This window comes from Pseudophryne corroboree, chromosome 6 (assembly GCF_028390025.1).
Source record: "Pseudophryne corroboree isolate aPseCor3 chromosome 6, aPseCor3.hap2, whole genome shotgun sequence".
Lineage (NCBI taxonomy): Eukaryota > Metazoa > Chordata > Amphibia > Anura > Myobatrachidae > Pseudophryne > Pseudophryne corroboree.
The window spans coordinates 515,442,349-515,458,479 of record NC_086449.1 but is presented as its reverse complement, the minus strand read 5'-3'; the positions used below and the strand labels follow the sequence as shown (position 1 = coordinate 515,458,479).

Here is a 16,131-nt window from a genome sequence, read left to right as displayed (position 1 = left end):
TGCCTTGAGGACCGCATTTGGGAACCTCTGCATTACGCCATCCGTACTGCTCTGTACAATCCTGCTTAAACCTTTTTATATGGCACCGTTTGTTTATTTAAACCATTGTAATTCTCCCTGTACTGCTCTACAGACACTTGGTTGCACTATAGTAATGTTGTTCAGAAACTTTAAATAATATGGCTAGAGTGGAAAGAAAAAAAACCAGACAGTAAATGTTTTATTAAAAAAGTTTAATTATATTTAAAATAGATTTGTATAAACAGTTCTAGTACTACACAAGGTAGTACCATAATACAAAACAATATTTCCATTATATATTGTACTTTAAACTGTTAAACTTTATTATAAATTAAACTTCTTTACAAAGAAAAATTGCACGTATTAATTGACCACTCTTCGGCTCTGATGCACTGGCATTTTGCAATAGTATCTTTTGTCTTCAAGTTTAGCAGTCTCAACTTAAGAGTCCAAAATGCAGAAATGTAAAAGAAAGAAAAAAAAATCCCTCAAGTGCACTTAGCAGACTGACAGCCTTGGTTTGGCCGAGGACCTGCTGCTCTTTGCTTTAACTGCTATAATTCCCCAAAACCTCCCACTGTTTTCAAAATGAAAAATGACCAAATTGGAAAGGACTTAGAATGAGAGACTGATTGCTTTTGGATTGTAAACAGCAGCCCCCAAAGTTAATATAAAGACATAGGGTCTCACAGGCATCAGTGAGAGAGTCAAACAAGTTAGAAACACAACAAACGGGGATTGCAAACATAAATGAAGAGGGTAAGGGAAAAGAGAAGGAACACAAAAAAAAAAAAGTAAAAAATAAATAAATAGACAAACAATAAAACGGCAAATCACTATAATTAACTATACTTACGTACATGATGTAAAGAGAACCTTGTTGGGCCCAGTAGCAGGCCAGAGTTTGGAATTCAATTCTCCAGTTTAGGTTGGGCAGTATAATTTGATTTCCCAGTTACAGAAAGCAATGACTCAGAGTAGGTGTGACTTTCACAGGCTAATCTGAATCAGACTATTCTTGACGATTTTGGCAATTTAGAGTAGGATTTTGGCTGACTGCAACGAGTGTTCAGCGATTCTTGCTTTCTGTGTTTAAATTTAAGAGCTCATCTAGGCTGACTCCAATCTCTTGAAACTTGGAAACTAGTTTTCTCAGGTTATCAGTTTTACCTCCTCCTGATGCTTCAAACAAGAGTTGCTGCAAAAGATGGGGAAGCACATGTGGTAAGGACACAGTCTTGCACACATCTACAGGCATAAAGAAATAAAGCTTCAAAAACCCCAAAAGAAAAAAAGAGGAGGAGAAAACATTACATCTTTCCAAAGTTCAGCACACAGAGGCAACTTCTGTAGGGCTCTTTGGTACAGACGCTGGACCTGAAACACAAGGTGCAATTTCAGGAAAAGGACAGAAAGATAACTTGTTACTTTTCTCATTAAATTAATCAGTCTGGCAACATAGACGTTGAATCGATTAATAAATGTGGTATCATTTTTCTCTGAATATAAGCACTTTAAAAAACATTAATAGCTGAAAAATATACAGTGATCTATAAAACAGTGTCTATTTGACTCTCTCAAAGCATGCCTATATTCAAGCAGAATCGCATTTTCTTTTTAAAATTATTTCAGAAATTGTAATATGAATTTATGGAACTTGTTCTACTATGTAAAGTAACCCACAATGATCAGCAACAATTTTGTATGTGGATGACCAAAATGTATTCCATTTTAGCTTGATGTTTTAGTAACAGAAACCATTTTTTTTTTAAAATTCATTAAACTGAGCAAAAATGTAAATAAATTATCTGCATGATGTAATGGAATGTGATCCGGCTCTGCAAGCAAATAGCTTAGATTGATTTTAGTAGAAATATCTACTCTTCCTGCTTCTGTACAGTTTATATCAGACTATAATCTCCATCTAGTATATCAGGGCTAATGGTGATCCAGTGCTATGTCCAGAAGGTGCACATTACTATAGCCTTGAGTTAATGTGTCGCTACTCTATCACAGCAAGTCAGCACAATGTAAAGAACAACCTTAAATACTTGCAATGTTACCGGTACAGCTCTCTATGGCATTACAAAGCTTACCTCCTTCTGTCCCTTTAGGAAAGTTTCTACTGCAATGGCTCTAAGGGTGTAAAAACAAGAGACCTGTTATACTTGCACTGCTTAAATGAAATGGGTTGTACAGTAGCATGGTAAGAAAGTGTACTGTTAAAAACACGAAGTAGCATTCTTAATGTAATTAGTAGCTGAAGTTCCACATGGAGGAGGCGCTTTCTGAATTTTGATGCTGGCATATTTAACAGCTAATTGTATAAAAGGTTCTCCATACCAAACAGCGTGGAAAACCAAATCCATATCAAATTAACATATGAGGGTTTCATACATTAAAATTCATTTCCATAGAAGATATTAGATGCAGGAATATTTAAAAATGGCACTAGTACCCCAACCCCCATGACACAGTAAGATTAACGTTACCTGCATACTACATTATAAAGAAATACAAAAACAACATTTTGTACATTACATTTTCCAGATGGACAGGCACATTGGGAAGTTATAAGTAAACATCTTGGATTGCATTTTCACAATTTGCATATTGTTGTCTTCCAATTCTTGTTTAAGTGCCCTGGAAATAAAGAATTGCAACCGATAAACTGACTGCAAATGTGACAGAAACATATCCAAGTGTCTGAAATCACTAATGCTGAACCTGACCAAGTCAAAGTGCTAGTTATCCTTCATTTGTCAAAGCTGAAGTCCATCATTGGTAGGAACAAAGCACACAATAGTCAAAACTTTTTAGAACCATATAATAATGTATACAACTAACTTAATGACTGCACCAGCAACCTCTGTATAAGACTTAAACTTGACATGGCCTTATTAAGCATAAAAGCACATAGCACTGACAAAGAGCACCATGTACAGTAAATTGTCCATATGTATACAGATCAGCCAAAAGTTGTATTCTTTTCAACCATCCCCAGTTGTATTATATAATAGGATTCAATCTACTACAGGCTGAGTCTCCCATATCCAAAAGGCTTGGGACAAGAAGTATTTTCGATATCAGATTTTTCTGTATTTTGGATTATTTGCATACCATAATGAGATATTTTGGGAATGGAACCCAGGTCTAAACACATAATGCATTATATTTCGTATACACATAGCCTGAAGTTCATTTTATGCAATATATTTAATAATTTTGCACATTAAACAAAGTTTGTGTAAACTGCAACATCAGAAAGCAAAGATGTCACTATCTCAGTTGCACTCAAAAAAAAATAATCTGTATTTTGGAATTCTGGATATGGGAGACTCAACTTGTACTGGCAGGAATTACAATGAAGGTATGTCACTGTAGAAATGTTAAAAACTAGTAAAGGTCCGTAACATTTGATTACTTTTAAATAACAAAAAAAAAAAAACAAACAAAGATAAACAAGACAAAAGGGATATCCCATTAGCTGTGATATCACGGATTTGGGATAAATTATCACAAATGCGATAAATCGGTATCCTATTAGCGGCGATAAGTTATCGCCAATAAGTCTCCATAGGGTTTATAGCGGTTTTCTCTTCACCATCTTAAAACTCATGACAAGTAGTGCAAAATCCCTATTTTAAGCTAAAAATGTCGGGATTTTGTTCAGAATCCCTGGGACACCACCCCTAATGACTAATAAGGCACTTAAAAGTTTTTAAGTATTTTTAATTAGTCAATAATGACATGGCATTTTTGGGGTAAAAAATGCAATGTGATGGAAATTGGGGTACAAGGTATGGGACAGGTATATTGGGGTGCTTTATGAGTGGGACAAGTGTCTTGAGACTTGCCAGTGGGAGTAATTGGTACATTTCCACTTAAAAAAAATACACACACACATATATATATATATATATATATAATAAGAATTTACTTACCGATAATTCTATTTCTCATAGTCCGTAGTGGATGCTGGGGACTCCGTCAGGACCATGGGGAATAGCGGGCTCCGCAGGAGACAGGGCACATCTAAAAAAGCTTTTAGGTCACATGGTGCGTACTGGCTCCTCCCCCTATGACCCCCCTCCAAGCCTCAGTTAGGTACTGTGCCCGGACGAGCGTACACAATAAGGAAGGATCTTGAATCCCGGGTAAGACTCATACCAGCCACACCAATCACACCGTACAACTTGTGATCTGAACCCAGTTAACAGTATGATAACAAAACGAAGTAGCCTCTGAAAAGATGGCTCACAACAACAGTAATAACCCGATTTTGTAACAATAACTATGTACAAGCATTGCAGACAATCCGCACTTGGGATGGGCGCCCAGCATCCACTACGGACTATGAGAAATAGAATTATCGGTAAGTAAATTCTTATTTTCTCTAACGTCCTAGTGGATGCTGGGGACTCCGTCAGGACCATGGGGATTATACCAAAGCTCCCAAACGGGCGGGAGAGTGCGGATGACTCTGCAGCACCGAATGAGAAAACTCCAGGTCCTCTGTAGCCAGAGTATCAAATTTGTAAAATTTTACAAACGTGTTCTCCCCTGACCACGTAGCTGCTCGGCAAAGTTGTAATGCCGAGACCCCTCGGGCAGCCGCCCAAGATGAGCCCACCTTCCTTGTGGAGTGGGCCTTTACAGATTTAGGCTGTGGCACGCCTGCCACAGAATGTGCAAGTTGGATTGTGCTACAGATCCAACGTGCAATCGTCTGTTTAGACGCAGGAGCACCCATCTTGTTGGGTGCATACAATGTAAACAACGAGTCAGTTTTTCTGACTCCAGCTGTCCTTGAAATATATATTTTTAATGCTCTGACAACGTCCAGTAACTTGGAGTCCTCCAAGTCGCTAGTAGCCGCAGGCACCACAATAGGCTGGTTTAAGTGAAATGCCGAAACCACCTTAGGGAGAAATTGAGGACGTGTCCTCAATTCTGCCCTGTCCGAATGGAATATCAGATATGGGCTCTTGTATGACAAAGCTGCCAACTCTGAAACTCTCCTGGCAGAAGCCAGGGCCAACAGCATGGTTACCTTCCATGTAAGGTATTTTAATTCTACCGATTTTAACGGCTCAAACCAATGAGATTTGAGAAAATTTAGAACCACGTTCAAATCCCACGGTGCCACTGGAGGCACTATTGGGGGTTGTATATGTAGTACACCTTTGACAAAAGTTTGTACTTCAGGCACTGACGCCAATTCCTTCTGGAAGAAAATTGATAAGGCCGAAATTTGAACTTTAATGGACCCCAATTTTAGGCCCATAGACAATCCTGCTTGCAGGAAATGTAAGAATCGACCCAATTGAAATTCTTCCGTTGGAGCCTTCTTGGCCTCACACCACGCAACATATTTTCGCCAAATGCGGTGATAATGTTGTACAGTCACTTCCTTTCTAGCCTTAATCAAGGTAGGAATAACTTCCTCTGGAATGCCCTTTTCTTTTAGAATCCGGCGTTCAACCGCCATGCCGTCAAACGCAGACGCGGTAAGTCTTGGAACATACAAGGTCCCTGCTGAAGCAGATCCCTTCTTAGAGGTAGAGGCCACGGATCCTCCGTGAGCATCTCTTGAAGTTCCGGATACCAAGTTCTCCTTGGCCAGTCCGGAGCCACCAGTATCGTTCTTACTCATCTTTTCCGTATAATTCTCAGTACCTTTGGTATGAGAGGCAGAGGAGGGAACACATACACTGACTGGTACACCCACGGTGTTACCAGAGCGTCCACAGCTATTGCCTGAGGGTCTCTTGACCTGGCGCAATACCTGTCCAATTTTTTGTTGAGGCGAGACGCCATCATGTCTACCTTTGGTTTTTCCCAACGGTTCACAATCATGTGGAAAACTTCCGGATGAAGTCCCCACTCTCCCGGGTGAAGGTCGTGTCTGCTGAGGAAATCTGCTTCCCAGTTGTCCACTCCCGGGATGAACACTGCTGACAGTGCTATGACATGATTCTCCGCCCAGCGCAGAATCCTTGCAGCTTCTGCCATTGCACTCCTGCTTCTCGTGCCGCCTTGTCGGTTTACGTGGGCGACTGCCGTGATGTTGTCGGACTGGATCAACACCGGCTGACCCTGAAGCAGCGGTTTTGCCAGACTTAGAGCATTGTAGATCGCTCTTAGCTCCAGTATATTTATGTGAAGAGACGTCTCCAGGTTTGACCACACGCCCTGGAAGTTTCTTCCCTTTGTGACTGCTCCCCAACCTCGTAGGCTGGCATCCGTAGTCACCAGGACCCAGTCCTGTATGCCGAATCTGCGGCCCACTAACAGATGGGCAGTCTGCAGCCACCACAGGAGAGACAACCTTGTTCTCGGTGACAGTGCTATCCGCTGATGCATGTGCAGATGCGATCCGGACCATTTGTCCAGCAGATCCCACTGAAATGTCCGTGCATGGAATCTGCCGAATGGAATCGCTTCGTACGAAGCCACCATCTTTCCCAGGACTCTTGTGCATTGATGTACTGACACCGTTCCTGGTTTTAGGAGGTTCCTGACAAGTTCGGATAACTCCCTTGCTTTCTCCTCCGGGAGAAACACCTTTTTCTGAACCGTGTCCAGAATCATTCCCAGGAACAGCAGACGAGTTGTCGGGGTCAATTGAGATTTTGGAAGATTCAGAATCCACCCGTGTTGCTGAAGCACTACCTGGGTTAGTGCTACACCGACTTCCAGCTGTTCTCTGGACTTTGCCCTTATTAGGAGATCGTCCAAGTAAGGGATAATTAATACGCCTTTTCTTCGTAGAAGAACCATCATTTCGGTCATTACCTTGGTAAAGACCCGAGGGGCCGTGGACAAACCAAACGGCAGCGTTTGAAACTGATAATGACAGTCTTGTATCACGAACCTGAGATACCCTTGGTGTGAGGGGTAAATTGGGACATGCAGATAAGCATCCTTTATGTCCAGGGACACCATGAAGTCCCCTTCTTCCAGATTCGCTATCACTGCTCTGAGTGACTCCATCTTGAACTTGAATTTCTGTATGTACAGGTTCAAGGATTTCAGATTTAGAATAGGTCTTACCGAACCGTCCGGCTTCGGTACCACAAATAGTGTGGAATAATACCCCTTTCCCTGTTGTAGGAGGGGTACCTTGACTATCACCTGCTGAGAATACAGCTTGTGAATGGCTTCCAAAACCGACGTCCTTTCTGAGGGAGACGTTGGTAAAGCAGACTTTAGGAACCGGCGAGGGGGAAACCTTTCGAACTCCAGCATGTAACCCTGAGATATTATCTGCAGGACCCACGGGTCCACTTGTGAGTGAGCCCATTGATTGCTGAAAATCTTGAGTCGACCCCCCACCGTTCCTGGGTCCGCTTGTAAAGCCCCAGCGTCATGCTGATGGCTTTGTAGAAGCCGGGGCGGGCTTCTGTTCCTGGGCAGGGGCTGCGTGCTGCCCTTTCTTACCCTTTCCTCTGCCTCTCGGCAGATAAGACTGTCCTTTTGGTCGCTTTTTATAGGAGCGAAAGGACTGCGGCTGAAAAGACGGTGTCTTTTTCTGTTGTGAAGGGGTCTGAGGTAAAAAGGTGGATTTGCCGGCAGTTGCCGTGGTCACCAGGTCCGAAAGACCGACCCCAAACAATTCCTCTCCTTTATATGGCAATACTTCCATATGCCTCTTGGAATCCGCATCACCTGACCACTGTCGCGTCCATAAACTTCTTCTAGCAGATATGGACATCGCGTTTACTCTTGATGCTAGAGTACAAACATCCCTCTGAGCATCTCGCATATAAAGAAAAGCATCCTTTAATTGCTCTAGAGTCAATAAAATACTGTCCCTATCCAGGGTCTCAATATTTTCAGTCAGAGAATCCAACCACACTACCCCAGCACTGCACATCCAGGCTGAGGCTATTGCCGGTCGCAGTATAACACCCGTATGTGTGTATATACTCTTCAGTGTAGTTTCCAGCCTCCTATCTGCTGGATCCTTGAGGGCGGCCGTATCCGGAGACGGCAACGCCACTTGCTTTGATAAACGTGTGAGCGCCTTATCCACCTTAGGGGGTGTTTCCCAGCGCGCCCTAACCTCTGGTGGGAAAGGGTATAATGCCAACAACTTCTTTGAAATTAGCAATTTTCTATCGGGGGTAACCCACGCTTCATCACACACATCATTCAATTCCTCTGATTCTGGGAAAAATACAGGTAGTTTTTTCACCCCCCACATAATACCCCTTTTTGAGGTACCAGCAGTATCAGAGATCTGTAACGTCTCCTTCATTGCCGTGATCATATAACGTGTGGCCCTATTGGAAAATACGTTTGTTTCTTCACCGTCGACACTAGATTCATCTGTGTCGGTACCCGTGTCGACTGACTGAGGTAAAGGACGTTTTACAGCCCCTGACGGTGTCTGAGACGCCTGAACCGGTACTAACTGGTTTGCCGGGCGTCTTATTTCGTCAACTGACTTTTGCAGTGTGCTGACATTATCACGTAATTCCATAACTAAAGCCATCCATTCCGGTGTCGACTCCCTAGGGGGTGACATTACCATCATCGGCAATTGCTCTGCCTCCACACCAACATCGTCCTCATACATGTCGACACACACGTACCGACACACAGCAGCCACACAGGGAATGCTCTAATCGAAGACAGGACCCCTTAGCCCTTTGGGGAGACAGAGGGAGAGTTTGCCAGCACACACCAAAAGCGCTATAAATGTATAAAAACAACCCTAGAAGGTGTTGTTTACTATATATGCGCTCTTAATATATAAATATCGCCAATTTATGCCCCCCTTCTCTTTGTTACCCTGTTTCTGTAGTGCAGTGCAGGGGAGAGTCCTGGGAGCCTTCCTCACCAGCGGAGCTGAGCAGGAAAATGGCGCTGAGTGCTGAGGAGAATAAGCTCCGCCCCTTTTTCGGCGGGATTTTTCTCCCGGTTTTTAAGAAACTGGCCTGGGTCAAAATACATACATATAGCCTTAATGGGTATATGTGATGTATTCCTTTTGCCACTAAAGGTAATTATATTGCTGCCCAGGGCGCCCCCAGCAGCGCCCTGCACCCTCCGTGACTGAGTCAGTGAGCCGTGTGACAACAATGGCGCACAGCTGCAGTGCTGTGCGCTACCTTTATGAAGACTGTGGAGTCTTCTGCCGCCTGTTTTCCGGACCTCCGTTCTGCCGTCTCTTCAGCGTCTGTAAGGGGGATCGGCGGCGCGGCTCCGGGACGAACCCCAGGCTGACCTGTGTTCCGACTCCCTCTGGAGCTAAGTGTCCAGTAGCCTAAGACTCCAATCCATCCTGCACGCAGGTGAGTTGGAAATCTCTCCCCTAAGTCCCTCGATGCAGTGATCCTGTTGCCAGCAGGAATCACTGAGATGAAACCTAAAAAAAAACTTTTCTAAACAGCTCTTTAAGAGAGCCACCTAGATTGCACCCTCTCGGACGGGCACAAAAACCTAACTGAGGCTTGGAGGGGGGTCATAGGGGGAGGAGCCAGTACGCACCATGTGACCTAAAAGCTTTTTTAGATGTGCCCTGTCTCCTGCGGAGCCCGCTATTCCCCATGGTCCTGACGGAGTCCCAGCATCCACTAGGACGTTAGAGAAATATATGTATATATATACATATACACACACACACACACACAGTGTATGTGTGTGTGTGTATATATATATATATATATATATATATATATATATATATATATATATATATATAGTTCCAGATGCGGTCGCACTCGCACAGGGAAAATATAACATCGACTGGGGTGATTCCCAAGAGGTCCAGAGTACGAGTCCAGACATCAACGTATAGAGAGACAGCATAAAGGGGCACTACCAGAGTTTTGCACGTAAAAAGCATTGAATCAATGCTTTTTACGTGCAAAACTCTGGTGAGTGCACCTTTATGCTGTGTCTCTCTCTCTCTCTCTATATATATATACATATGTACATACACACACACACACAGTGTATGTGTGTGTGTGTATGTATATATATATATATATATATATATACACACACACACACATATATATATATATATATATATATATATATATATATATATATATATATATATATACACACACACACACACACACACACACACACATATATACACCTATACCCATTTTTATGTACCCTCAATTTAATGCTGGGGGGAAAAAAAGTTTCAATCATTTTTCAGCATTTAAAAAAAAAAAAAAAAAAAAAAAGCATATAACCCGATTTAATGACACCATTTAGTAATATTATGGACACTAGTAAACTTCTAAAATGTTTTCCAATATTTGTTTGGCATTATTGGGGGTACAGGTACATTTCCCCACTTTTTCCTATGCTTTGTTGGCTAGAATTATGGCGCAACTGTCGTTATTGGTAATTTGTAATAGGATAGGTGCAATAAACGGAAGCATACAAGCTTCAAAAACCCAATTTTTCGTGCAAAAGGTACGATAACAAACAGGATCACAGATTGAGGCTAAGAGGATACCCCCACCCAAAAAAAAAAGCAGAATTTTTTTGGGGGAGTTTCAAGTTTACTTTGCATATAAAACATCTTTATACTTGACACATTTCGACATAGTATTTACAATTGCAACACAACTGACAGCAAGCTATTAATCTTGGTTTCTGCCATGTAAAGGCTAAGTCCAGGCACTCATTCTTAGTATTTTCACTTTAGTCTGGCGTTCGCTGGAGTCTCCCACAATTTTTTTTGCCAGTGACAAATGTATGTTGACAGAACAAGAGTCGTCATGTAAAAGAAATGCTTCTTCCCCACTAGCAAATAACTGTGTGTGGCTCGAAAATTTAGGACTGGTAAAGATTTTCTCTAAGGGACAGTAATCCCATCACTCAAAATGAAATATTCCACATGAAGCACAGCTGTATCTGAAATACTCATTTCTCAAATCTCCTGAGACCATTACATTTGTAAATATCAGAAGCTACTTTATGTAAACAATAACTAAACACTCAATGACATATTACAAAAAAAAAAAAGAAGCAGCATTTTTGGTCACTTACCGTTGAATCCTTTTCTCTTAAGCAGGCTGAGGGACACTGGACCAAGTGGTTGCTGGTTGGGGCTGGAGATCGCACTTACTAAACTGTAGCTTTAAAACGAAGCTCCTCCTCCTCCTTGCAACCCCATTATGCCAGAGCTTTTTTCAGGGAGCCCAGTCCTGGCAAGGAGTAACACTAACCAAGCAAAACTGTTAGAATAATAAAACAAACCTGCAGTGAAAGGACGGTCAAGAACCAAAACCCCACACAACTAAGCGTTAGAGAGGGAACGCAGTGTCCCACAGTCTGGTTAAGAGAAAAAGGATTCAACGGTAAGTGATCAAAAATCCTCTTTTCTCTGGGGACACTGGACCATGGGACGTTCAACAGTCGCCACCAGGGGAAAGAACGCTCAAGGCTGCCTAACCGGAGAACTGTATGCCCAAAGTGCATACTGACGGAGGCAAAAACAAGAAAATGATTAAAAAACAAACAAATTTGTGTACACAGAGAACCAGGTAGCTGCACAACAGATTTATTCCGTCAAAGCCTCATGTCATGCTGCTCAGGAGGTTGCCAACGCCCTAGTGGAAGGTGATGCACCCGGTCCGGTGTCGGCAGCCCTACACTAGAATAAGCTCAAGTGATGACCGAGAGAATACAATGCGCAATGGTATGCTTTCTAGCCTACGAACCATATTTATGTGCATCGTAACGAAAAAGCTGAGAATCTGTGTGTAGTGGACAGAAGCAGTCTTGTCCAAATACATTTGCACAGCTCGGACTACGTTTAGCAAAGCCAGATCACCCTGGTCTCGGGAAAGCGTAGGTGGAGGAAAGCCAGAACGACAATTTCCTGGTTTAAGTGAAAAGTCTAAATAACTTTTGTCTGGAAAGTAGGAACTGTATGAATAACCGCTCTATTGTCATGGAATATGATTACAGGCGAATTGCAAGATAAAGACCCAACTCGGAAAAAACGTAGAGTTGAGGCAATAGCCATAAAGGAAGACCAGCTTCCAAGTAAACTGAAGATCCGCCGAATTTAAATGCTGAAATAGAGGCTATTTGAGAACTAATATGACCAGATTAAAGAGCTCACTGTGCTACCACTGATCCAAACAGTGGCTGAATATACACCAATACCTATTACCAGAACACACACATTCCACAGCACTTTTACAGAGAATTGCCCATTCATATCAGTCCCTGCCCCAAGTGAGTTTACAATCTATATTCCCTACCATATGTACAAGCTAGTGTTAATTTTGTTGGGAGCCAATTAACCTACAAAGATATTTTTGGATTGTGGGAGGAAACCGGAGTCCCCAAAGCAAACCCACGCAAGAACGGGGAGAATATACAAACTCCACAGAGTTAGGGCCATGGTGGGAATCAAACACATGACCTCAGTGCTATGAGGCAATGATGGTAACAATTACACCATCCGTACTACCTGTGCCCTATAAAAAGGTTTGAACCTCCGGATGGGCCAAACACCTTTGGAAATACATTGACACGGCCAAAATCTGTACTTTCAAAGAACAAAGCTTTAAAATGACAACCAAACTCCCCCCCCCCCCCCCCCCCTCCTGAAGGAAGGCCGAGAAATGAGAGAGGGGAAACTTGGAGGTATGAACTGAACACAAGGTGTTGAGTTCTCTTACTCTTTGGTAATTGTGTAACTAAACCAGTTTCCAGTCACGGAGCATAGAACGGACTACTGATGGAGAAAATAAGAATTTACTTACCGATAATTCTATTTCTCGTAGTCCGTAGTGGATGCTGGGGACTCCGTAAGGACCATGGGGAATAGCGGCTCCGCAGGAGACTGGGCACAAAAGTAAAGCTTTAGAACTACCTGGTGTGCACTGGCTCCTCCCCCTATGACCCTCCTCCAAGCCTCAGTTAGGATACTGTGCCCGGACGAGCGTACACAATAAGGAAGGATTTTGAATCCCGGGTAAGACTCATACCAGCCACACCAATCACACCATATAACTTGTGATCTAAACCCAGTTAACAGCATGATAACAGAGGAGCCTCTAGAAAAGATGGCTCACTACAACAATAACCCGATTTTTTGGTAACAATAACTATGTACCAGTATTGCAGACAATCCGCACTTGGGATGGGCGCCCAGCATCCACTACGGACTACGAGAAATAGAATTATCGGTAAGTAAATTCTTATTTTCTCTAACGTCCTAAGTGGATGCTGGGGACTCCGTAAGGACCATGGGGATTATACCAAAGCTCCCAAACGGGCGGGAGAGTGCGGATGACTCTGCAGCACCAAATGAGAGAACTCCAGGTCCTCCTCAGCCAGGGTATCAAATTTGTAGAATTTTACAAACGTATTTGCTCCTGACCAAGTAGCTGCTCGGCAAAGTTGTAAAGCCGAGACCCCTCGGGCAGCCGCCCAAGATGAGCCCACCTTCCTTGTGGAATGGGCTTTTACAGATTTTGGCTGTGGCAGGCCTGTCACAGAATGTGCAAGCTGAATTGTACTACAAATCCAACGAGCAATAGTCTGCTTAGAAGCAGGAGCACCCAGCTTGTTGGGTGCATACAGAATAAACAACGAGTCAGATTTTCTGACTCCAGCCGTCCTGGAAACCTATATTTCCAGGGCTCTGACAACGTCTAGCAACTTGGAGTCCTCCAAGTCCCTAGTAGCCGCAGGCACCACAATAGGTTGATTCAGGTGAAACGCTGAAAACCACCTTAGGGAGAAACTGAGGACAAGTCCTCAATTCCGCCCTGTCCGAATGGAAAATCAGATGTGGGCTTTTACAGGATAAAGCCGCCAATTCTGACACGCACCTGGCCCAGGCCAGGGCCAACAGCATGACCACTTTCCATGTGAGATATTTTAACTCCACATATTTAAGTGGTTCAAACCAATGTGACTTTTGGAACCCAAAAAATAAGAATTTACTTACCGATAATTCTATTTCTCGTAGTCCGTAGTGGATGCTGGGGACTCCGTAAGGACCATGGGGAATAGCGGCTCCGCAGGAGACTGGGCACATCTAAAGAAAGCTTTAGGACTAACTGGTGTGCACTGGCTCCTCCCCCTATGACCCTCCTCCAAGCCTCAGTTAGGAAACTGTGCCCGGACGAGCGTACACAATAAGGAAGGATTTTGAATCCCGGGTAAGACTCATACCAGCCACACCAATCACACCGTATAACTTGTGATCTGAACCCAGTTAACAGTATGATAACAGAGGAGCCTCTGAAAAGATGGCTCCCAACAATAATAACCCGATTTTTGTAACAATAACTATGTACAAGTATTGCAGACAATCCGCACTTGGGATGGGCGCCCAGCATCCACTACGGACTACGAGAAATAGAATTATCGGTAAGTAAATTCTTATTTTCTCTAACGTCCTAAGTGGATGCTGGGGACTCCGTAAGGACCATGGGGATTATACCAAAGCTCCCAAACGGGCGGGAGAGTGCGGATGACTCTGCAGCACCGAATGAGAGAACTCCAGGTCCTCCTCAGCCAGGGTATCAAATTTGTAGAATTTAGCAAACGTGTTTGCCCCTGACCAAGTAGCTGCTCGGCAAAGTTGTAAAGCCGAGACCCCTCGGGCAGCCGCCCAAGATGAGCCCACTTTCCTTGTGGAACGGGCTTTTACAGATTTTAGCTGTGGCAGGCCTGCCACAGAATGTGCAAGCTGAATTGTACTACAAATCCAACGAGCAATAGTCTGCTTAGAAGCAGGAGCACCCAGCATGTTGGGTGCATACAGGATAAACAGCGAGTCAGATTTCCTGACTCCAGCCGTCATGGAACATATTTTCAGGGCCCTGACAACATCCAGCAACTTGGATTCCTCCAAGTCCCTAGTAGCCGCAGGCACCACACTAGGTTGGTTCAGGTGAAAACGCTGGAACCACCTTAGGGAGAAACTGAGGACGAGTCCTCAATTCCGCCCTGTCCGAATGGAAAATCAGATAAGGGCTTTTACAGGATAAAGCCGCCAATCCTGACACGCGCCTGACCCAGGCCAGGGCCAACAGCATGACCACTTTCCATGTGAGATATTTTAACTCCACAGATTTAAGTGGTTCAAACCAATGTGACTTTTGGAACCCAAACTACATTGAGATCCCAAATTGCCACAAACGTCTAAACTTCAGGGACTGAAGCTAGTTCTTTTTTGGAAGAAAATTGACAGGGCCGAAATCTGAACCTTAATGGACCCCAATTTCAGGCCCATAGACACTCCTGTTTGCAGGAAATGTAGGAATCGACCCAGTTGAATTTCCTCCGTCGGGCCTTACTGGCCTCGCACTACGCAACATATTTTCGCCAATTGCGGTGATAATGTTTTTGCGGTTACATCCTTCCTGGCTTTTGATCAGGATAGGGATGACTTCATCCGGAATGCCTATTTTCCTTGCCGTCAAACGCAGCCGCGGTAAGTCTTGGAACAGACAGGGTCCTTGCTGGAGCAGGTCCCTTCTTAGAGGTAGAGGCCACGGATCCTCCGTGAGCCTCTCTTGAAGCTCCGGTTACCAAGTCCTTTTTGGCCCATCCGGAGCCACGAATATAATGCTTACTCCTCTCCATCTTATCAATCTCAGTACCTTGGGTATGAGAGACAGAGGAGGGAACACATACACTGACTGGTACACCCACGGTGTTACCAGAGCGTCTACAACTATTGCCTGAGGGTCACTTGACCTGGCGCAATACCTGTCGAGTTTTTTAATCATGTGGACGACTTCTGGGTGAAGTCCCCACTCTCCCGGGTGGAGGTCGTGCTGAGGAAGTCTGCTTCCCAGTTGTCCACTCCCGGAATGAATACTGTTGACAGTGCTATTACATGATTTTCCGCCCAGCGGAGAATCCTTGCAGCTTCTGCCATTGCCCTCCTGCTTCTTGTGCCACCCTGTCTGTTTACGTGGGTGACTGCCATGATGTTGTCCGACTGGATCAACACCGGCTGACCTTGAAGCAGAGGTCTCGCTAAGCTTAGAGCATTGTAAATGGCCCTTAGCTTCAGGATATTTATGTGAAGTGATGTATCCAGGCTTGACCCTAAGCCCTGGATATTCCTTCCCTGTGTGACTGCTCCCCAGCCTC

General features: G+C 43.8%; 1 protein-coding gene across 2 annotated transcripts in view; it reads right to left on the bottom strand.

The window, feature by feature from the left end:
* Nucleotides 1-216: 216 nt before the first annotated feature.
* The window catches only part of ZFC3H1 (zinc finger C3H1-type containing), a 265,037-nt gene continuing 249,122 nt past the window's right edge, over nt 217-16,131 (bottom strand). For both annotated transcript variants that reach the window (XM_063927461.1, XM_063927460.1), the window contains 4 exons: nt 2,563-2,664; nt 2,118-2,157; nt 1,336-1,398; nt 217-1,219 (listed from right to left, as the gene is read on the bottom strand). In XM_063927461.1, the coding sequence (XP_063783531.1) occupies nt 1,091-1,219; nt 1,336-1,398; nt 2,118-2,157; nt 2,563-2,664 (334 nt within the window). In that variant the 3' untranslated portion in view covers nt 217-1,090. The remainder of the gene's footprint in view (nt 1,220-1,335; nt 1,399-2,117; nt 2,158-2,562; nt 2,665-16,131) is intronic.